The following is a 24,987-nucleotide window of genomic DNA, read 5'->3' on the forward strand; positions in this document are numbered from 1 at the left end:
AAGCTGTCTGTTATTGTTACATTTCATCAATGGCAGTTGTTCAGATGGTGCATTTGGCCCTAGAAGCATCCGATCTATAAAAAGTTCTTCATGGGTGCAAGGGTAAATTACTGAGTTGAGTTATGATTTGGGTTGAACTGTTTTGCATATTGTTTTGTATTTTTGTTTTTATCAGAATATGTTGGACTTTATCAGAAATATTTTTTCTTAGTCATCTTAAAATATCATGTTACTCAAATTAGACTAGCATTACAAGTTTTAAAAATAAAAAGGAGGCATTCCTGTATCAGTCTGTAACACTTTGCTAAGCGTGGTGTGTGAGAGAGCACAATGAAGATTGAAGTAAAAATACGAATACATAACCAAACTCAGTGCATTAACGAGTCGAGAACCAACCGCTATGCAGAAACGTAACGAGACAATGACTACGTTTACATGCAGCCAATAACCGGGTTATGGTAGGGTTAAGGTCACTATTCGAGTTTCTGAAACATTCGGAATAACCCGTTTACATGCGTGAGCAGAGAGAGTTACTCCTGTATACATGGAATTTGTAATCAATTGGTAATATCCCGATGTAAACGGCGACGCACGGTTAGCGTCTGGACATACGGACAACCTTAAGACGCAATATGCGTCATTTCTGATTCTTCTTCATGTATCCAAAGACAACAACAACAGCAGCAGCACGCGGATAATGAATAGTTCGGGGCAGATAGCGATCGCCTTTGTTTGCGCTTTCCTCCTCGCTCCAAAAATGTGTTGTTGTGCTGCGTCTCGCCATGTTTACATCTACTTCTTGTTTACTTCCGGTATACTGCACGCGGGTTTTTGTATGCGCCGTCTCTACTCAAAATACCAAGATTCCTTGCGAATAGAACATGCGCAGAACACAAATCAATGTTCCTTTTGATGGGGATATGCCGATACGCGTTTACATGACCAAATATTCGGGTTAGAAAAGGGGTAACCCAGGGATCATATCCGGGTTTTTAAAAACCGGGATATGAGCATATTCGGGTTTTTGCCGGTGTTTACATGGCCGTGCGGGACCGGGTTATTGCTAATATCCCGGTTTTGAACGGGTTATTGGCTGCATGTAAACGTAGTCAATGAGAGTTAGAAACACAGCAACTAAATAGCAAGGCAAACGAGGGTAATTAATGACACACAGCTGAACAGAAAACGAATCATCTGTTACCATGACTAAAGAGTGGCAGGAAACTGATAAAAAGAAAACTGATGAAAACAAACTAAAAGTCCATGATAATAAAACTAATCAATGATTGTCTGTGACAGTCAACATACTGCCCCATTAAAAAAAAAAAAAAGTAAAAAATTGTTAAATTTGTTTTTGTACTTTTAAAAACGTGTTTGCGAATGAGCAATAATAATAATAATTTGAAGAATAAATCTAAAGAAATTGATACTTTTATTCAGCAGGCAGTGTTGGGGAAAGTTATTTTTAAAAGTAATGCTTTCCAGTATTGCATTTCTCCATAAAAAAAAGTAATCAATTGCATTACTAATTTACTTTTTATGGAAAGCAATGTGTTTTGCATAACTTTTTCTCACCTGTAACACTTTATTTTGATGGTCCCTTTTGAACATTCTGTTGACTATAAGTAACTTTTCAACTACATGTCAACAACTCTCAATAGAGTATTAGTAGACTGTTTGCTTAATATCTGCTAACTCTTTATTGTGATGGTCCTCCAACAGACATTCTACTGACTATAAGTAAGTTTGCAACTACTGTACATGTCAACTTATTCTAACCCTAACCCTACCAGTCTACTAATACTCTACTAAACCTCTAATGAGAGTTAGTAGACATGTAGGTGCAACATTACTTATAGTCTACAGAGTGTTCAAAAGGGACCATCAAAATAAAGTGAAACCGGAAATGCAAATTCATTTTTGAAGCCTAAATGCAGTCGCCAGAAGTAAAAAAGTAGGCTATTAATGAACAACACCAAATGATTTCAACGTCACCATCACTAAGCCTCCGACAACTCTTTCATTTTTTATCAAAAACATTTTCCCAGAACGTTTGAGTTAGTTTAGTTTATAAGAGCACAATTATAAGCATTACGAAGCTGTAAAAGTGGACTGAGCCTACTTATTCATCATGATGGCGTTTAATCTCCTTGACAGCCTCTGTAGTCCCATTTAGCCACTTATTAGCTACCGCCTTTTTCAAGACACGTAACTGCTTCAAAAAATCACAAATGTGGGGTAATATTGATGAATTTTATGTAGTAGAATAAGACGAGAAATTTGTCTTGATCTTGTTTTCACCACAGACCTTATTTCAGCCATTTAACCAAAACCCCATTCAAAAAACTCCATTGACTTCGGAATGATGGAACGTTTTGGCCTACAAAGTGATGTCATACCTGCACCATGTAGGATGCAGGAGAAGAAAGTGCAGCACTCTTATTGCAGCAATAAAAACAAAACTAAAAATTAAAAACCAATGTGATGTTTATATAAATTCATTTTTGCTTATTGGTATGGTTGAATCGGATCATCGAAGGTCAGCAGCAAAGGCATTAGTTAATAACATGAGATTAAAGTATATTTGTGTTATTTAACATTTAATTATTGCAGGTTTGTGTAGTATTCTGAGTTTGCAGTTCACTTTTTTTATTAATTTTGAGGAATGCTGAATACGGAATACTGAACTGTTTTTGTGCAAGTGAGATAAGTAAATGCATGTTTACATTTAGACTAGAACTACAATAACCATCATGTTCTCAAAAGTAAAACAAAAAACAAAACAAAAAACATCAAAAGTAACTCAGACATTTTATTGTACATTTAAAATTAATGCATTCATTTACTAGTTACTTGAAAAAGTAATCTGATTATTTAACTCGCAGTACTTTTAATGCGTTACCCCCAACAGTTTCAGCAAGGATACATTAAATTGATCAAAAATGACAGTAAAGCCATTTGTAATGTTAAAAAAGATTTCTATTTCAATTCTATTCATCAAAGAATCTTGAAATTAAATTAAATGTCTCATGGTTTCCATCAAAATTAAGCAGCACAACTGTTTTCAACATTGTTGATAAGAAGAAAGTTCTGTCTTGACCATCAAATCAGCATATTAGAATGATTTCAGAAGGATCAGGTTGCAGTGAAGACTGGAGTAATGATGCTGAAAATTCAGCTTTGATCACAGGAATAAATTATTTGAAACTGTAATAATATTTCACAACATTACTCTTTTTACTGCATTTTTAAATCAAATAAATGCAGCCTTGGTTGAGCATAAGAGGGTTTTTTTATATATAAAACATTTACTGTAAAAATGTTACCAACCCCACATTTTTGAACAGTAGTGCATTTAATTGGAAAGATGTATTATATTCATGTACATTTATTAAGTCTTCACACATCTTAAAGTATACTTATCTTGTTTTAACAATGTTTAGATATTTTACTAGAAAACAAGATAACTATTGATTAAACAACATATTAACTGAGATATTTACTTTTATGTCATTGTAATTTTATCAAATGCAAACGGACACGGATCTGAGCCCCATTTTCTGCTCTATTTTTCATGTAATGTCTTATCCACTGTGTGCAAAATTGCAAAGGAATTCCTTCACCCATGAAGGATTTCTCTCGGGTCTCTGTGGCCAGCATGTGTGCCATATGCATTTCTATTCACCCATTTAAATACACACAAACAGATGGCAACCTTCTCTTACTGGATCCAGCATCACCATGTGTGGTCGAAAGTCTAGACCGGGTAGAGTTTGATAATGCCACTTGCACGGTTTCTCTCAGCCAGACAAAACGGTGGAGTCAGGTCCAGATTTACTGCAGATTCAAACACAACTGCCAATCTCTTGCCAGAGGAGCTGGACACTGTCACCAAACCACCATATTCCAGAATAGTACAGCAAAACCCAAAAGAAGGTCAAAGCTTTTTAAAAAAAAAAAAAATTCTCACCGCCTGGGAATAGTGGGCGAGGGGGGAGGGGGAAAAGTACTAATTCATTTCCCTGTCAAAAATTGCAATTAAAACATCAATTTGGTCACTTTGTAATGAGTGCAACAGTGGGGGGAAGAAACAGGAAGTCGAGTTATTACAATTTAGCTATGCGTAAAGAGGCCATACAAGTGGCCTACTTTTTAAGAGAGAGGATGGATTAATAAATCATGCTTTGTAATGGATTTGACTCCCACAACATTGTCATGACAACACTGTTTTGCGTCCGAGAAGCTGCCCTATAAGGAACGCCTGTGTCCTCCACCACTGACCCGACTACATGCAGTTTGTGCTTCGGCTGACCACAGCAAATTGAAGTGGCTCCATTACGACACTGCAAACAGTGACTGACATCAAGTAACTGACTCTTGTAACAATACCAGATACAACCTGCCCGATGGCATATGAAGATTTATAACCAGGGGAGACGAACATAGAGGAGAAGTGCTGGAAAAAAACAAAGTCAATATGATTCTTTGAGGGATGAATAATGATTTGTACACTGATCTGACTGCAATGGATCAGTGTCTGGATATCATTCACCATCTTCAAGGAAGCATCACCTGAGGCGCGCTTTAAACTGCTCACCTCATTTGTATTCAGATTACGAGCTCTTGGAGTGGAAACAGAGCGAGGTGCTTACAGAAAATCTCTTGTATCACTTACGTTCTTTAAAAGCACTTATAGGAGACGTCAGGCAGACGCACTTCTTTGGTTTGTTGTCAAATTAAAACGTCTTTTTGCAGTGGCTTCATAAAAAAGTATCTCGTGCCCTGAAGGCTTGATTCAAGAATAAAGCCAATATTGTTTTTACTCTCACTTTATTAATGTCTCTAGATTTATAGTCCTACTAACAGTTGACTTTATATCATGATGATTTAAAGCAGCTATAAATAACTTTGTCAAGCAGGTAGTAAATTTAAGCGCCACATCCGTAAATTTGAAAGGTAGGCTATGTGTTTTAGTGGCATGATCTGGATGAGTCCCAGATTCATTCGGTGTCCACCTTGAAACTCCTTGAAAGATCGGACCAATGTTTGACAGTTCCCTCTTCGAGTTTGTTAGTATTTCCTGAAATAAAATCAATGTTATTTTTGAACCTCTTCCTAAATGAAGCTGATAGAATTCTGTCTGGAATTGACTAATGGCGTCCAAACAGCCAGAGACCTCATACGTGGACGTATGATTGATAGACAACTTTTCAGATAGTTTTCTAGAATAGTTCACAAAGTTAAACGCTTCAAGCTATTTGAAATGGAATTACAGCAAAGAGAGGGAAATAAAGAGAAGATAAATTACCGTCATTTGAGGAAAACAGTTCCATAACAAAAAAGATTATTTAAATGACAGCTATGATTATAGTGTAATCCACCCTGATGTACAACCCTCACAGATAAATGCAGTGCCTTCAGCTTTCAGATTCACTCTTACAGTAGCTTACATCCAAAGTCAGCGTTCACTGCTATCATCTGATTTGCTTAATGTAAAACATTTTGCCTGTAAATTATCATTCAATTCTAATCATGCAGTCTGACATTAAAAGAGAGAGGAGCCATAACCATGAAAATCGTTCTTGGGCGAGTCACTGTGTAAACCTTGCAAACATTTTCTTAATTATGATAAAGTAATATCTAATTTCCTTAATCGCTTCGCTCTTTAATCAGTGTGTATTTTTGCGAAGCTTAAATTTACTCATTTCTCCATTAAAAGTGCATTGCCACACATTAAGTCTGGCAACATGTGTTTCTTCATCTGGGTTCCCTCTTAAGCAGTGTAATTCAGGAGTAGAGTAGCTAAGTTGCAATTTCCTGTAATTTAAGAGAAATGGCCTTTTCATTTTATCAGATCATTATTGAACAGGCAGGCCTTTTCTCTTAAACGAAGCAAGACGTTTGGTGGCAGGGGGAGAAAAGAGAGCTAAACTGAAAACAGTTTTAGTATTATTTATATATCATATTAGAATTGATTTAATTAATACATTATTAGTTAACTGTGATTTGTATATGTACATTTCTGAAATGCATAACTTGGACACAGTCACCTCTGATGACAGATCACTAGTCATAGAAACATGCATTTTCTGTAAAGCTGCTTTGAAACAATATGTATTGTGAAAAGCACTATACAAATAAATGTAAAATGGATTGATATTTTGAATTAGCTTTCATTTTTATATTTCCAGTTTTTCTTTAAATTTTAGTAAATAATATGCTTTGGTCATTTTTATGTTTTTAGCAGTTTTAGCATTTAAACTTCAAATCCTTGATTTATTTTATTTAGTTGCCAATACAATTTAACATTTTTGTTAGGATAAGTTTTTTTTTTTTTAAAGTTAAAAGTTTTCATGAAATATTCTCTTTGCATTCCACTTCACTTCACTTCACTTCATTTTTTTTTTTATTTCATTTCATTTTTATTTTATTTCATACATTTCAGTTTATTTTATCTTATTTTGTCATTTAATTTTGTTGTTTAATTTCATTTAATTTCATTTCAGTTTATTTCATCATTTTATTTTCAATAAACAAAAACTATTTTAATAGTTTTAGTTTTAATTTTAGTTTACAATAACAATGCTGATTCTGATATCAGACTGCTTCGTTCACTTGACTTCTCGAGGGAAAAGCTGTTAAAATGAAGCAATATCACACTCTTACAACCCTATGGTTTATGTTTTGTTATTTCTCTGTTGTTTTGTGAGTGTATGTGTCTAGGAACGTCATCTGATTGGTTCCTGCATACTGCTGACTGTCCTGATAGGTGCACAAAGTAGGCTACTTTTAAAAGTGCATCATCACTTCCTCTACAGAGAGAAAGAGCTTGTGTTTTGAGCAGAGAGAGTTTGTTTGTGAGTTAGGAAAGTTTGAATGTGTTAAGGTTATTAGAGACTGTGAGTATTGCTTGCTTGTGTGAATCAAATATTGTTTGTACCTGAGAAACTTTGTTGTTATAGTTGACCCCTTTGCCTGTTTTCTGATGCTGATTTTGGAGTGCCCTTTTTGTTTGCCTGGTTGTAAAATATTGTAAACTGTTTGATCTCTGTAGTTGGTTATGGAGTTTGGTTTGTATATTGTATTTTTTTTTTTTCCTTTTCTTTTCTTTTTGGGTTAGGGTTTAGGAAAGAGGTTTAAAAAATAAGGACGTTTTGTTTGTTATTTTGGCCCATTCAGCTCCTGAATCAAGAGTCCCAAATTAAGTCAATAAATATTGTTCTTCAAATTCACTTCATTTTTCAGTCTTTCATGTTCCCTTGCATAACACACACACACACACACACACACACACACACACACACACACACACACACACACACACACACACACACACACACACACACACACACACACACACACACACACACACAATTGTTTTTATTCAACAGTTTGATGAACAAAAAGTTCAATTTGAGTAAATTACGTTCAGACAACAACCTGGAGTAGATTATGGAAGACTTTTGCAGTAATTTTCACTCATATACTACTTTGTTAAAATTTGTATGTTGGTTTGCAAACCTCTTTCTTTTGAAACTATTTCCTGTTGGTCGAGACAATCTATACAAACTTACTAGCAAAATTTTTTAGCAAGAATGTAAACTTATTTATGGAAATTCTTGAATAAAAACTGTAATGGCATTGCTTTTATCATGTTGTTGCTTATCGTGCCTTGTTGCTTTATTTTATACAAGTGGAACAGACTGTTTAATATGTTACCTGTGTTTTGAAATACTATAAATATAATTTTTTTAAACTTAAGTTCTAACACAGTTGGTGGCCTTTTCATTTTTGTTCTGCACAAAATAATAATGCTTTTGCAGTTATGTCTGAGGAATGAGTCTTTTGAGATAGCACACAACTGCTGTGTCAACAAACACAACAACAGATTACTCAATACCACAAAATAACTATGTGATCTGGGAAAAAATAAAAAAGGTTTACCCATGAGTTATTTTCTGTGTGTTTGGTACATGGCATAACAGTATTGAGGGCTGCTGAACCCTAGACTGAATCAGCTAAAAAAAAAAATAAAAAAAAAAACCTGCTGACACACACTTGCTGATCTCTGCTGTGTGTGCTGCCAACTGGCTCTCATGATGATGTATTGACAGATGCAGTTCTCTCCAGTGCTTCTCTGGACCTGAGAATTTGGTTTACAGCAGCACCATGGGAAATAAAAAGGGGGATGCCCAAGGGCCTGGCTAGATGAGGATGAATGGAGACATTCCTGAATGTCAGCAACGAAACCGGACCAAGCTGAGACACGCACCTTACAGCTGGACCTAAACAAACTGAGCTCGGCGTCCATAACTTTCCATGCATTCCTTTCAAATGATCAAAGGCAGCGGAACATGTTTTACTAACTCAGGAATGAGAACAATATGAATCTTTTCAGGGAGATTTTATCAAATTACTTCCATCAAAACCACAAAGCAACCTGAAATGCTGCCCTTCAGTTCTAAATGAAGTGGAACAAAACAAGCTAAATGGCAGCTTGACTTCAACAAAAGTGACAAGAGTGTCAGTTTCTGTGAAGACTTGTTGAGTAAATCAAAGGGCTCAACATTTTGCTAGTTAGCAGTGAGGCAGTTTGCAGATAGGCTATTTTATATTATAGTATTTTTATTTATTTATTTTGTTTAATTTTTTTGTCAATACTTATTTTATGGGACAGGGCTCTTACATTTATATTACTATTATTAGGGGCCAAGCACCGAAGGTGCATAGGCACCTATTGTATCTGTTGATAACTTTTGAACTGTAAAGGCTAGGAAAAAAAAAAAAAAAAATCCTCTGATTCCTTGGCTCAATACGATTCGATTGCACCCTATGATGTAATTTTCCATCACGAAATTTTTCCCCCATTTTGAATTTTCCGAAAAAGCTTATTTTTTCAAACTCCTCCTAAGTGCAGTGCCATCTAGTGGTCAGGAGATGATGGATCTGGTGTCTTTAGATTCGATGCAGCATGTCAAGTCGAATGATGCCCAATTTTTCCAATATCGCCCATTTTTAATTTTGGCGCAAAATTCTATATTTTATGAACACACTGGCATATCGTTACGAAACTCGGTATGTGTCTTCGGCACCATGCCTTGACGGTCCGTCAAGGCATGGTGCCGAAGACACATACCGAGTTTCGTAACGATATGCCAGTATGACGGTACTCAAAAAGTTTTGGGTGATCTTGTGGTCAAAAGTTATAATGAAATTAATGAAATCCAAAAATGATAATAACTTTTGATGAAATTAGCAGATTGTAATGAAACTGGTCTTAATTGATTCCTTAGGTCAGGCCTAGAACATAGATACCAATTTTGCCAATTTCGAATAATATCATCTTCAGACCATGCTGGCAAAAATTTATGGATTTCGTGTCAATAGACAAAAGAGTTTTCATATACAGTACCGCAGCAACAAAGTTGAGGCATGATGCCAAAATGACTCTTGAGGCTGTGTCTCAATGCTTTGGCATATTGACACCAAATTTTGCATGTGTTATTGTCCCCTTCGTCTGACCACACCACATCAATTTGGTCACAGCGCCACCTATTGGTCAAAAGTGCTAGACAATTAAATCATTACTAGTGACTGTATTTATGATTTTTTTGGTTCGATCCTCGGTTCCACCTGACTAAGTGTCAAGGTGTCCATGAGCAAGACACCTAACCCCAGCTGCTCCCGACGAGCTGGATGGCGCCTTGCATGGCTGACACCGCCGTCGGTGTATGAATGAGTGAGTGAATGTGAGGCTATGTAAAGCACTTTGGTGGCCATAGGTCTATGAAAGCGCTATATAAATGCAGTCCATTTACCATTTAATTGCTCATTGCTGCAGTTGGTCTGATGCTTCCAGCCATATTTGCATGACTTATCGTGTTCTTTGTGCTTGGTCCCTTAATTGCTGCTTGCAGCTATATTTATTATTACATTTAAAGTATAATCTTTACACTATCATTCAAAGGTAAAAAAAAAGTTTGGGTTCAAAAATACTTTTTTTTTTAAAGAAAGTAATACTTTTATTCAACAAGGATGAATTAAATTGATCGAAATTGACAGTAGAGACATCCATACAACAAACGCTACAACAAATAAAGGCTGTTGTTTTAAACGTTCTAATCATAAAAAAAAAAAAAAAATCTCAGTTTCATCAAAAATATATTAATTAGCATGACTGTTTTCAACATGGATAATGATAAGAACTTTATTGAGCACCAAATCAGCTAATTAAAATTATTTCTGAAGGATCATGTGACACTGAAGACTGGATTAATAATGCTGAAAATTCAGCTTTGATCACAGAAATAAACTACATTTGAAATATTCAAACAGAAAATAGTTATTTTAAATTGTACTAATATCTCACAATGTGCTGTATTTTGATCAAATAAATGAACATCGGTGAGCATAAGAGACTTTTTTAAATATATATTTTAAAAAATCTTACTGTTCCTAAACTTTTGAATAGTGTATACACTTTTTCAATCTCTGCTGCTGTTTTGGGTCTGTGTACATTGTTGTGGTGCCATCAGCCGATCACCGTTGTCATGATGTCATTTCCTGTGACTCCAGATTAGTTACATGACATTTATTGTTAAGGAAATTGTCTGAAAAAAAAAATGCCTGAAATTTGTGAGTAAAGACGCAATAAGCTGGTTGCGTAATTCTGACAGGTCACATGCCAGCTGAGAAACTGCAATGGAGATGAATGGGAATGCTATTGGATAATTCCTCCACCTAGGAATTACAGACCTCCACTGGTAAATAAACTACTAAAGGATATCGTAGCAAAACTTCCTTTTTCTGCGAATAAAGTGGCACTGCAGTAAAACGGACCTCAGATGGCAAATTAACTTTTGCCATTTTCATTCCACCGTGAAAATACTGTTCTCTAATTGGATTAGGCCCTTGATCGGAAGTGGAGTTTCAGCGGGTGGGAGCGGTTTTCTCTGCCGAGAGCCACAAAAAAAATCACTGACCCCTGAAGTGTCACCCTCATGAGGCCGGTAACAGTACTGCTGTAAAATGAATCATTCCTTCACACTCACTTTCCCAGAATGGCCATGGACTGAGGTGACAAACACAGAGTAGGAGAACGGCACAGCTGGGCTGCTAGAAAAACAACGAGCAAGACATAAATCATAAAACATGGACTTAAACAATATTGTATGAGCTTTGACTTAATGATGACCACCTCAGAGAGCGTTATATAGCCTGACCTGTACAGCCACACGTATGCAGGATTAAACCACTAAAATCACCACAATTATCACTGGGTGAATATGAGTTCATCCCTGGAGGTGAATATGAGTCAAAATACACTACAGTCAAAAGTTTGGAATAATTCAAAAAAATGTATGTTTCTGAAAGAAGTCTCATGCATGCTCACCAAGCCTGAATTTATTTAATCACAAATATAGTAAAAACTATTTTGTGAAATATTAATATAATTTAAAATAACTTTTATTTTTATCTTAATCAATTTTAATATGTATTTTATTCATGTGATGGCAAAGCTGAATTTTCAGCAGCTTCGCAGCAATGTTTCAATTCAGCACCAAATCAACATAGAAAATGCTGATTTGCATCACAGGAATAAAATTTATTAAAATAGAAAACAGGTGATTTAAATTGTAATAATATTTCACTTTCAATTTCTTTTTTGTATTTTGATCAAATAAATGCAGCCTTTGAGCATAAGAGACTTTAAAGAAATCCAAATGTTAGACCTGTAGTGTGTCGGGTTGAAATATGTAAAACTTTCAGCCCCATTCGTTAACATTATAATGCAGCTAACATGAACTGACAATAAGCAATATATATTTTTACAACATTTAATAATCTGGTAACACTTTACAATAAGGTTCATTAGTTAACATTAGTATTAACAAACATGAACTAACAATGATCAATACATTTGTTACAGTATTTATTAATCTTTGTTAATGTTAGTTAATAAAAATACAACTGTTCATTGATTATTCATGTTAGTTCAAAGTGCATTAACTAATGTTAACACATACAACCTTTGATTTTAATAATGTATTAGTAAAATTTGAAATTAATATGGACTAAGATTAATAAATGCTGAAGAAGTATTGTTCATTCTTAGTTTATGTTAACTAATGAACTTTATTGTAAAGTGTTACCATTAATCTTTGTTAATCTAAGTTATAATATATATATATATAATAATTTTGATTTTTTTAAAAATATATAAGTAAATTTTGAAATTAGATTAACAAACGTTGTAGAAGTAATGTTCATTCATGTTCATGTTCATTCATGTTTACTACAGTAGCTAACTAATATTAACATATGAAACCTTAAAGAAGTATTGTTCATTCTTAGTTTATGTTAACTAACTAATGTTAACTAATGGACCTTAATGTAAAGTGTTACCATTAATCTTTGTTAATGTTAGTTAAATATAAATATAATTTTGATTTTAAAAAATGTAAATTTTGAAAATAGATTAACAAATGTTGAAGTATTGTTCATTCATGTTTACTACAGTAGCTAACTACTGTTAACATATGAAACCTTAAAGTGTTACCACTAAAGCTTTTGCCTTTATATAATTAAAACAGGAATTCTACAGACACATATTGGAAACAACATAGTGGACGCTGACGATAATAACAGCAGCCTGACTGCATCAGAATGTTTGTGTGCTGATGTCATGGGGAGAGAGAGGGGGGAGGGGGAGGGGGAGGGGGGGGGGGCATGGGGAATTGAAATTAATGACAGTAATCAGTGGCAAACAGCGAAGGAGGCAAGGGCAATTAATATACACAGGCTAGCAGCAGGCCTGAGATCGGTGTTTAGATGCAGATACAGCAGATGTCCTGAAGAGCCAGAGGACAGCAGCCAAAGCCAACCTGACAGTCTGCTGGCACTCCAGATAACATGATCATTTCCCCATCAGCAGACTCGCTCAAGCCTCTTTAACACCCGCTGCTCGCTCCTCGTACACATATTACAGAGTTGGTCCAAATACTTCTGACTCCAAAAAAGGACATTCTGACAGACCACCTTCAGCTCTGAAAGGATTGATTTGTTGTGCTGTAAACATTAAAGTGAGATGTAAAGGTCATTAAACATCACTTGAATTATTTTCATTTATTTAGTTTGTCAACAGTTTTACTGGGTTCGGGTGAACTGCATTGTGCTTATTCATTGTTAATCGTTTACACCAGAGGAACCCAAATTCTGCATCGCTCTGTGAAAGAGCTCCACAAAGAAATAAAGTGTTAATCTACAGCACGCTTCACAAAGATTAGTGCTTTCAAAAATAAGACACAAATTCCGTTGTCTTTTTTTGAAGTGAGTGATTATGTTAGAAAAACTTAAAACATGTTAGTTAATAATATACCAAAAAGTAAAAAATTGTTTCAAACATCAACTTTATAACCTTCTTTCCAAATGTTAATTAAAATATCCAACAAACGAAATTACACAATATCATGACATTGTAATCTGTTGTATTTGAAGTGTATTGTAGTAAAACTTTGTTTTGATTATTATTAACTTTGTTTAGCTTATGCAACATGCTATTGCATCATTTTCATCCATTACAGAAATATTATTGGGAGCCTTTCTATGGTGAGAAAACAACAAAATAAATCTCATTCTTTTTTTCTTCTTGTTTTAAATATATTTTTACGCATGTAGTGTTGACTACATTTCACAAGCTCAACCATTTAATCCTGTTTTTTTTTTTTTAAAGATTAGAACAAATGTTCTCTTAAATGTATAGTTTATCAGTAACTACAAAAAAATTTTTGGTAACAGGTAATCAATTTCAAATAAATATTAAGATTAATATAACAAAATAAAATAATATAATGATGATATTTAACGCCTCAGATTTGCTCTTTACTCTTTTTGGAAAAAAAAAAAAACGTTATTTAAATGGTCAGTGATGGCAGAAGCAAAATAAACTCATTCTCATTGAAAAAAATCAGCCTGCACTTCATACGAGGGAGTTTGTTTTGATCCCTGCTGCTGTACAAGGCAACATTCCACAGACTAATGTACAAGTGAACAGAGGTCAGATGATAAATGTTGATCACGTCTTCAGGTTCTGTCCTTCCCACATGTATAAACACGCCACAGTACACTGATGCACTATACATGCCGTCTGTTTGCTTTGCAGCTCTAATTCTTATGGATGAGGGTCTCTCGGACTTCAAACAGTAACTCATTGAATTAACCAATTGATTTGTCTGGCCTGTCAAAGGTTTAATAGATGGATTACTTGCTTCAAGGAGTTTTTGTATTTCTTCCCCCACCCCTCTTTTACTAAGGACATTGTCAAATACATCAATAAATAATGTTCACTTTTAATATACTTCATCCAGTTGTTTCCAAAAGTATTAATTTAGGTATTTGCTATACACTTAGGATGAGATTGATTTACAAGCAAGCAATCAACAATAAAGTTCAAAATGTACACTTTGGTACATGAAAAGCACTATAAAACATTGGAGTTGCATAAAACAAATTGATTTCCTAAAATAATTGCTTTGCCTCTTGAATTTGACACAAATAATGGGGCAATTGTGCCCCCATGTGGGCATTTCATTGATTTTGTGACAAATAGGCTCTAGCAGACCAGCAAAGTCCAAGTACTGAAACAAGTTGATATACTAGAGTTGTATGATTCTGGATCAATTGAAAATGTTTTTTTTTTTTTTTTTTTTTTAAATCACGATTCTCTCAAGATTCTGAATAGACAACAATGAAAATGTTAATTGCTGCAGTCTATATAAAAAATATGTAATTAATTTATTATTATTATGATTATTACATAACATTAAAATATGAATGTCATTAAAAATCGTATTAAATAAATTATTCAAGATACACTCTAAAAAAAAAGATGGTTCTTTAAAAGTTATTTTAACGTAGTAACAGTTCTATTTAGAACCGTATTGTCCTGAAGAACCCTTTATATGCTAAAATGGTTCTTTGTGTTAAGAGTTTAGGGTTCTTTATTCCGGCCTTTTGTTTTTCAAATCTGTAACTGTCAAAACCTCCTCATTACTGATTTTCTGGAGCTCAGCTATACCAGAGGGACTGTCCCTGTAAAAATAGGATACAAATTTCAGCTAAATGAATACAACGAAACAATATTTGGTAACACTTTATTTTACAGTGTCCTTGTTACACTTTACATGTATATTTCACTAGTTTCATTAGCCTACTGGATGAATCAGCATTTTTGATCGAATCTCTTGAACTAATGACTCGATGGCAAATACATTTTTTACAGTCACTTGTTGCCACCTACTGGAATAATTGATACAATGATTTGAAGCGTCAAGCTACATTCAAACAGTGATTAACTCTGCCTGCATCTGAAATCTGAATTCACAGTACTCATAAAAGAGATTCTGGGATTCTGAAGTGTGCATATAATGGACACTTTACTATCCCATGAGGCCACGGGAAAGAATTTGTGAATGTTAGTGAAGTGTTGCTGGTAGGTCACATGATAAGAACAACATGGTAGATGTAGTACGTTCCAGATTTCATTCACACTGAACACATTTATACTATATAGAATGTACTTTTTTAGCAGTCGTGAAGTAATTACTTATTCTAAATAAGATCCGAATGTTCTCAGATATGAATGTTCGCTGTGATCGTACTTGACAACGGTTTAATGGACATAGCTTGTCATTCACGAATAAGATTGTAGGTGTTGTGTTGTGTTGAGTTAATCTTGCAGCAGTTAAACGATTTATTGTGCCGCTCTTTGATAAACTATATTGCGTAAATTGACCCAGTAATTAAAAAAGCTTATAGTTTAAGTTTAAAAGTTAAAGTAGGTTTCTATACAGCATGGCAAAATAGCTTAGCCCAAACTTCTAAATTTTCTTTAGTTCCACTATGAAACAGATTCATAAGTGAATGAATGTCTAGAGAAACGTTTTAATCATAGCACAGCCATTCAGTTTGAATACGCCTATAAAGGCTATAAACAAGTGAACACATTAAAGAGCTTGTGTGCTATTTTCTAACCTTTCAAGCAATAATTTAAACGTAACAACCAAAAAAATAGACTTGCCAATTAAAAAAAGTTCATTGTTCACCACTCCAAAACATATCTGAGAGATTTACCATCAAGACGTTAACATGGGCTTTATGAGAAACACACTTCTCCATTAAAGACAATCTGAAGTCGCAATGATCCGCAGACGCCAGTGAACTGTATTTTTGAACCTGCACGTCATAACTGTGAGTTCAGCCAAACCACTTATTAAAAAGAAAGAGGCCACGGCTATAAAGACAAAAACGAGGAGCTTGTTATTTTTCTTTCGGGGAGGTGAACAGGAAAAAGATCAATGGTTGTGGTGCCGTCTTTTGCCACAGCTATGGCACTCTGTGGCATTAAAAAACAGCTCAAGAAATGATATTATCGAAGCGTCAGTCTTTGAAGCGAACGCCAAGAATAATTTCCCACATATAACATTCCCCACTGAAACCACACATTGCTGTGGTGAACACCCCTCCCAGCCCGGCTCATATTCACTTTCCATATTCCTCCAGAGAGAAATGCAGCTTCATCTACTGCCCAATTAGAGACTGATGAGTCGCTTCTAGCCTCTCAAGCCCCACAAAAGGTACTTTATTCCAGTAAGGAGCGAAAAGTGTTATTGCTCCTTCCGCAATAAAGCAACAGAGCTGATGATCATGAGGCCTTCATATGGGAATGAGTGAATGTAACACCACTGCTGTACAAAATTATTAATATTATGTGGAAATGATTTGGAGTACCATACAGTAATAAAAAAAAAAAGAAGTAGTTCTTCCCAAGATCCATAAAGATGTTCGTGTGTTTGAGCCACAAATTGATAAATAAAATAAAAGCCATGAGGCACAGAGATGTTCTTAACAAATATTTTACTGGGAAGTGATCCAAGTATTGATAAAAGTACTTATAAATACAGTAATGTTTTTTTAAGGTATTTTAAATGGAATCTTAAGATGATTCTAATATTCCAGACAGTTTGAATTCTAGTCAACCAGAATTCACAAATGAATAATAATAATAATAAAAAATAAAATGAAATAAAAATAAATGGCATGAAACAATTAAAATTGAAATATTTGATTTTGGCCCTAATACAAATTCAACAAAGAAATTCTGAATGTGAATTTAAAAATAGCCCTCATATAGGATTTCTATATTAAACAATATTATTAATATTCTATATTAATAAATCAAGATATAAAAGTAAGACTGCCATCTTAAAGTGGTATTTCTGTTTATTTCACATTTGATCTAAAATTACTAAAAAGTCAAATTTATTTTTTCTTTTATACACATTTTGTTTATAAATTAAAAATTGTGAAAGGCCAAGATCAATCATTTTCATAAAATTACTGAAAGATTACATTTTACAGAAATCTTAGTATAAATTAAGTTGAGGTTTGCTAGGGTTCAAACTGACTGGAAACTGTCCTTCAAGTAAAAAAAAAAAAAAAATACAAACTAAGATCCTTTTATAAGTGAATATCTATCCCACAATAAAGTGGTTTACAGATGTTTAAAGATGTTTCACAGAACATTACATCCTCCATGTTTAACCCAGTTTATCTCTTCACTGTCAACAAAAACAAAAAGGCCTCACAAGGATCTCTGACTCTCAATTACAAAGCCTCAGCAACTCTTTTGAATCATATGTAACAAGTGGTAACGTTCTCTCTGTGATGGCACTTTGTGCTTCTACTTTTATATAAACATACTTTATTTTCCAGCGATTGTTTTCCATTGGTGAGCGAATGAGCCCAAATACTTGCTCAAAAATCCCAAGGCAGGCATTGTCACGGTGGATGGTCCCTGCTACGGCAACTGCCACCAGTCCATGAGCTGAAGATATACACTTTAACCCATAACCCTCCAAGTTTGGGCAGAACAACAGACGTTCCTCTCCTGCAAGAGCATGTAGCCGCTGGCTGACCATCTGTGCCCCATTGAACTCATCTAAACGCTGCTCTCCTGTACATAAGAGAAGTCGAAGTCTCGCGTCCTCCCAGAAATGCTGAGGACCCCAGTCCTGCACCGGAGGCCCTTGACTGGGGTTCTGAGAGTTCAGAAGGCTGTAGAACCACTGGCAAAACTGTTTTCCCAAAGCTGCAAGGTCTGACAGACCATCTCCAACCTCATCTGTAATGACTGTGTTCTTCTCACGCCTTGAGATCTGTTTGAAATATGGACCAGGTCAAAATACACCTATAAAACCTTAACTTGACAAGTGATATTCAATGCAGCGTTCATACAGATTTGAAAGAAGAAATTCAAGCACTTCTCAAGCAGTGGCAGCCAGTTCTTTTCAAGAAATGGGGAAGCTTCTTCTTTTTTTTTTTTTTTAAGTGAAATGACTTAATTACACAAATGTTTGGGGTCAGTAAGATTTTTTCTTTTTCTTTTTTTTTTTAAACTTTTTTAATACTTTTATGCGGCAAGTACAAAAAAGATTTATTATAAAAGATTTACTGGAATATTAAATCATAATGGAGCACATTTTAGAAGGATCATGTGACACTGAAAACTGGAGTAATGGCTGCTGGAAAGTCAGCTTTGTCATCACAGGAATAAATACATATTACAATATATTAAAATGAGAAGTTATTTTTAATCGTAAGCATATTTCACAATATTACATTTTACTGCTTTTTTTTATCATAAAAAATGCAGCCTTGGTGAGCACAAGAGACTTCTTTCAAAAGCTTACCGACCACAAACCTTTAAACACAAGTTCACTTCTAAACACTTTAGACTTCTAAACACACAGAGAGGAAGAGATATTACAACACTCCATGTACAGCAATATTTTTTAAATGACAAGTGCTGTCAATCATGTATGTCACAGGTTTAATTGTATTGGCCACTCAAGGCAAAGTTCTGCATCTTTAATACCTCATCCAATTATCAATAGATAAGCTGGGCTTCCAGGCGGGACAAAATACAGTGCTTGAAAGCTCAATGTTTAATGTTTAATCAGATGCCAGCCATATGCACATATCACTCTGACACACAATCACAGCAAAAATGACGTGTTTAAAGCCACATGTTCAATAAACATCGATCTTAGCCCTATTGACAGTTATGGTTTAGCTTTTGCTCATAAACTTCTATTGAATCCCAGCTTTAGTGGTGTTCTATGGGCTGTGTTATTTAACTTTCATTCAAAAAATACTGAGTACTGATTTTTTTAATTATCCTTATTCTTGTAACATAACAAGTATCAAGCATTTTCAAGGATGATATTCCAAATGCAAGCACAATTCAACACAATTAAAGGATTAGTTCACTTCAGAATTAAAATTTCCTGATAATTGAAAAAATGTGCCTGAAAATTTCCTCCAACTTCAAAATCGTCTGACATCGTTGTTGTACCTTTTTTTTATTTTGTAAATGGCGTTTGACTTAGTCTTTGCACGTTCGCTTTGAAAACAATAGGTCTGTACCTCCGGCCTACGTCACGCGTGACCTTTGAAGCTGCATTGAAACTGCAATTTGGACCTTCAAACCATTGGGCCCCATTGAAGTCCACTATATGGAGAAAAATCCTGGAATGTTTTCCTCAAAAACCTTAATTTTTTTTTCGACTGAAGAAAGAAAGACATGAAGATCTTGGATGACGTGGGGGTGAGTAAATTATCAGGAAATTTTAATTCTGAAATGAACTAATCCTTTACGTTGAAAGCATAAGCAATAAAATCAAGCATTTCCAAACTTTGTACAAGCCATGTCAATGGCATTTCCAGTAGGGGGAATCTCAAGAAAACATGTCCAAGCCACATTACACACTAAAATCAATCAATCAATCAATCAATCAATCAATCATTGCATAAAGGCAATGATATCAGTTTAAGGAACATTACGATTTCTTGCATAACGCTATTTTTATGATGATAAACCCCTTCTGTAATATAGAGCTATTTTTAACTGTATTAGGGTAGTTGACTCATAATGCATCCATTATTCAACCTTATGATTTAAAGGGACACTCCACCCATTTGCATTAAGCTTTGCATTGTTAGAAACCCAGTCATACTATTGAATGGTCGTGCAACACTCTCTCATTTTCCCCTGAGACGGGAGAAATCCGTTATTTACCTTTTACACTTCCTCCTACAATGACGCAAAAATCGTCATTTTGCGTCATTGTAGGAGGAAGTGTAAGAGGGGGGATTTCTGTTGAGACTACAAGGACTAGTTCCTCATCTTTCCCAGGGGGCGGGACCCGCTCACGCTACAGACCTATTACAGATCAGTGGGTGGGACTTTACTCTCTGAAACTGAAAGCAATATCCTCCATCTTGTTTGAAGCTAAGCTAACAGGCGCTGTGGAGACAGATGTAAAGTAATGACAATAGCGGAGGAGAGTACTCAATATGATATAGAAGAAGAGGATTTCGGAAGTCTGATGCTTGAATCAGGTGTTTGTGGCTACCTTTACAAGCCGCATTATAGCGAAGAGCAGCCGAGGCAGAAGACCCGGACGAGGAGGAGCCCGGACTGGCTCGAGTTAGGGCGGACTGGTGGCGCCGGTGATCTCACTATGCAACTCATAGACTGTAAGATGCAACTACGAACACAGAGATAGAGTCCGTCTGCGGCAAAGAATTTCAACGATGACAATTTCTCCTGGACGAAATCTCTGAATCAGACGAGGACACGGACGTTTGTGTTGAGAACTTTCCTAGTTTCGCACCGCATATGTTCTGACTGAACATCCAGGTACCATTCAATAATTCACCTTTTCGAAAGAAATACAAACGAGGAGTAATGCACTAATGAGTTCGCCAGCTAACTAGACATTTTGTGTGAATGTGAAATGAATTTCAAGCTCTGGTGGTAGCTAGCCTTGTAGACGGAAGAGTGATTTCTCTTATAGGCAGATATGCGCTTTCTGGATTAGTGGGAGTGGCTTGCGGAGCTGTGCAATGTGGTGCATTGTGGGAGTTGTTGTCTTTCATACAAATGCGTCCTGAAGTTATTTTTTGTCTTTCCTCGGTCACGAAGGCACCAAATTCAAAATTTATTTTACATTTCGACTACATATATGACCCACTTTAAATAAAAAACAATGTTCAAATGGGTGGAATGCCCCTTTAAGACTAAAAATCATAACCTAAATATATAGGCTACATAAAAAATCGAATTATTTGTTTCAACATTTTATAACTTCTATGCTTCATCACATATGTGATTTTTTTCATTTTAATCACCTTCACCTTATTGCATTCACTGGTTCATTTAAATGGCCCCAGAGAGAAAAATAAACATTCAAAAGTACAAATATTTCACATAGTTTCTTAATCAAAACATTACTAATACTACTACTATTAATAATAATAGAATTAGAAAATGCTGATTACAGTACTTTAAAATAAAGCATATAATGTCAGGATGTCAACCTCCAAAAATTATTTAATATCAACTACCCATAACAAGCAAGCAAATAAATAAATAAATTATTACAACATATTATAATTTATTGCACTGTAATTCAATTATACATTTTTTTAAGCTCTATTATGATGTATAAATACTTTAACTATATTGTAAAGTAAAACCACTTTTTAAATAGTAATTTAAATTAGATTATCAATGATAATTGGGGCAAAATGTAGTCTACTAAATCAATCTACTTAAGCGTCATAAAAAATATGAACACAATATAACAAGCCTCAATGGTCCTAAAAAATATTTTTCAAGGGGGAACAAATCTGTTGATTGAGATGCATATCACCCAAATATGTTTTTGACAAATAGTGTTTAAAGATTGACCGAGTGTGAAAAGATCAGTCTCGATGCCTACCTCACCAGACGACCAAAACTCAATGGTTCTCCTGACCAGCTGATGTTTCTCACTATTAGGTGGCATGGCAACTCCTTCATTGGCAAGATACTTAAAAATGACATCCCGGTGTACCTTCTTTCTCTTGAGGAGCTCCTCAGCATCTTTTGAGTAAGTTATGGTGGCTTCAATAGCCTCTGTTGATCAGGAAATAGACTGTGACAGACTGACAGATACACAGCTCACAATAAACAAGTCACAATTGCTCAAAATCTAGTGTGCCGCCTACCTAAACACTTTTCTAGCCACCAGACATCGCCGATATTTACAGAACCGTTTGGAAAAAGGTTAGCTTCACAGTAGTCTTACCTTCTGTGCTCTCTACAGCAATCAGTCGATTCGTTACTGTATCTTTAAGGGCGAGCAAGTCGTCCAGGGGTAATAATTTTAACAGTTTTCGACAGCCACTTTGCTCTTTCATTGACAAATGTGACATACTTACACCAGTTATATCAAACTACTCATATCACGTACTTAGGATCTGCGCTATGTGAAAGTAGAACAAGCAGTTGTTTCCGTTGTTGTGGCGCACTACAGCGCCTTCACAGTCCAGATAAAGGTGGTGCACCAATCATCCCGTCAAAATAAAAGTTCAAGATACCTAAAAGAGACTGAACATACCAACAGCCCATTGGAATATTGGGAAAACTGTTTATATCTGATGGCATTGCAGTTTTTGTGTACGACAGCCTTATCTGTAGGCCTACCCTGTGGAGGAAGAGGAAGTATTGTTCAAGAGGAGAAATCTCAGCCCAAACAGTCAAACCACTTTTATTTCTCATTTAAAAAGTTACAGTTTCCCACATTTACACTAGTACATTTAATAACCACATGACCCCTGGGGCTTGTACCATGATGGTAGTTGAACAAACTCAGGGTTGCAGGATTAGTTTCGAGTTGACAAAACCACCAAACCAATCCAACCAGGCTTTGTTGGTACCTTGATGCTGATCATCAACTTTCTCTATCAACTCAGGCTTTGATCCTGAGTTTAAGAGTTTAGGTGTGACATCAGAAGCGAACAGCCAATCACATGCTGAGAAAGAGTGAAACTCATTCAAAACTCATTGAAATTCATTTCTCGTGAGAGAAGCAGCGCAATTCACTTATTAAATAAAGGTATTAAAATATTAAGAATATATACAAATTTACACAGCAAGAAAATAGCTGTCTATGAAAGAGGACAACTAAAAGAAAAAGTTTCGCTACTGTGTATCAGTGCAAGTAAAAGTTGTGAAGTTAGTTTATACAGTTGATAAAGGTATAGAGAGAACTGAACATTTAAGCTCACATGTAGTCATTTTATAGCTTCATCTATTGATTCTAAATTTATATTACCTTTATATATTTATTCATTTAAACTCTGCGTAATAACTTGAACTAAAATTGTACATGTGTGATCGATTAAGTGTATAATAATTGATGAATAATGAATAATAATTACATAAATAATATCTAAATCAGTCAAATTTATTATTCTAAATAAGAATTACTAAAAGCCAGACGATTTAGTCTTTAAAAATCGTTTGCTATGTAGTGACTTTTAATTTGGAGTAGAAACAGGTGGAGTGACTTTATCACATCAGACATGTGTTACTTTGCTCACAGCTGATTGGTCCAAGTTCGTTTTGCAACCTCTTACCTGGAACATTACCTGCCCTGGACCAGGTTAGCCGTGGAGCGTAAGTTGCAATGGCGATGAACACTGCTGAAAGCTAAACCACTTTCATGGTGCCTAAAACCCAGGGTTGGCACAAACTAAACTGAAACATACCTGGCTAGCCACCTAAACCAGCTACATGGTATAGGCCCCAGGTCTCACCAAATGTTATCTTCTTATTTTTCTTCCACCTTTGTGAAAAAAGTGAATGGGTGTTTTTTCCCCCGGAACTTCTTTGACGTTACATTATGCCATACCGGTATACTGCTATTCAAGCTGAATAAATAACATGTTATTACTATACAAATAACTGTATGTCAAATACATGCCATATACAACTCTTTCAGTTATAAAAAGCTATCAATTGCTAGCTTACTGGGCCCCCACGACAGAGTTAAGCAGTGCAATTATATTACACTAACTAATATTGACTTTTATTTGCATGAATTAATATTATACATAAAAGATATTATCAGAGGGGAAACGTTGTTGGAATAAAATTACATCAATGATGAGGTGAGAGCTTCATCCAGTGAAGCTTCATCCATAGTACCAGCTCTTGTACATTTTATTAACCACTAGATGGCCCTGTAATCGATACTCTGAGACTTTCTTTTCACAAGCAGGGGAAAGCCTCAGAGATTCACAAGGCTCTATCCCTACAATGAGGACGCTGTCATGCCACCGGAAATAGGGCCATCAGTGTCCCAATGTGTAGTGAGCCAAGGTCCTTACTGTCCTTACCAGTGCCCGTATTTGTGTACACCATGGCTAGACGGTATACTGGTTCACTACCAAGGAAGCTAGGGAGTTGATTGCACCCTGTGTCTAACCCACCTCCACTACTAACCCTACCCTTATTAAAGAGGCTACCCAGATAGCATACATATCCGGGCCTCATCTGGGCCTCATCTGGGCCGACTATGGCACATATGGCTCAGTTCTGGCAGCGGCAAAGGTCACATGGGCCGTATCTGGCCCATACACAGCAAACCACAACTCACACTAAAACCGGCTTGATGTGTGTGGGCCAGATACGGCCCATATGACCTTTGCCAATGCCAGAACTGAGCCATATGCACTATAGTTGGCCCAGATGAGGCCTGGATATGTATGCTATTGCCAGCCACACATCAGGTCATCGCCGTCATTTAGAACAAAGTAACTGTATGGCAATGATAAACCTCTAAGGAAAATTTAGCAACCGCATAGCAAACCCCTTGCATCCATTCAAACACCCTAACAACCATCCAGAACACCTTAGCAACCACATAGCCTATGTGATTTGTTTTAGTGACTCAAAATCCAGGGTATCCATTGACTTTGACCAGTGTGCGTTTCCTGCACCTACAGTATATGACTCCTATAAGCCTACCCTTTTTGGTGAATAAAAACTTTCATGAATTATTCGGTTACTGAACTGACTCACTTAACTGAAAGTTA

At 35.5% G+C, this 24,987-nt stretch overlaps 1 protein-coding gene across 1 annotated transcript; it reads right to left on the minus strand.

Annotated features, from left to right (window-relative positions):
• Nucleotides 1-17,264: 17,264 nt before the first annotated feature.
• cUnh3orf38 (chromosome Un C3orf38 homolog) lies at nt 17,265-22,449 on the minus strand. Its single transcript, XM_079881545.1, has 3 exons — nt 22,194-22,449; nt 21,846-22,021; nt 17,265-18,215 (listed from the first exon to the last, which is right to left on the minus strand). Exons 1-3 carry the CDS (start codon nt 22,318-22,320, stop codon nt 17,661-17,663), a joined length of 858 nt encoding a protein of 285 aa, XP_079737671.1. The 5' UTR covers nt 22,321-22,449; the 3' UTR covers nt 17,265-17,660.
• Between the last annotated feature and the right edge of the window lie 2,538 nt (nt 22,450-24,987).

This window comes from Squalius cephalus, assembly GCF_949319135.1.
Source record: "Squalius cephalus genome assembly, chromosome: 9".
NCBI lineage: Eukaryota > Metazoa > Chordata > Actinopteri > Cypriniformes > Leuciscidae > Squalius > Squalius cephalus.

Bases quoted from the DNA above. Each gene is read 5' to 3' on its own strand.
- cUnh3orf38 (XM_079881545.1), bottom strand. From the start codon at position 22,320: ATGTCACATTTGTCAATGAAAGAGCAAAGTGGCTGTCGAAAACTGTTA. The intron at 22,022-22,193 runs GTAAGACTACTG...CCTGATCAACAG, and splicing joins TGCTGTAGAGAGCACAGAAG to AGGCTATTGAAGCCACCATA. The intron at 18,216-21,845 runs GTAGGCATCGAG...TATTTCAAACAG, and splicing joins AGTTTTGGTCGTCTGGTGAG to ATCTCAAGGCGTGAGAAGAA.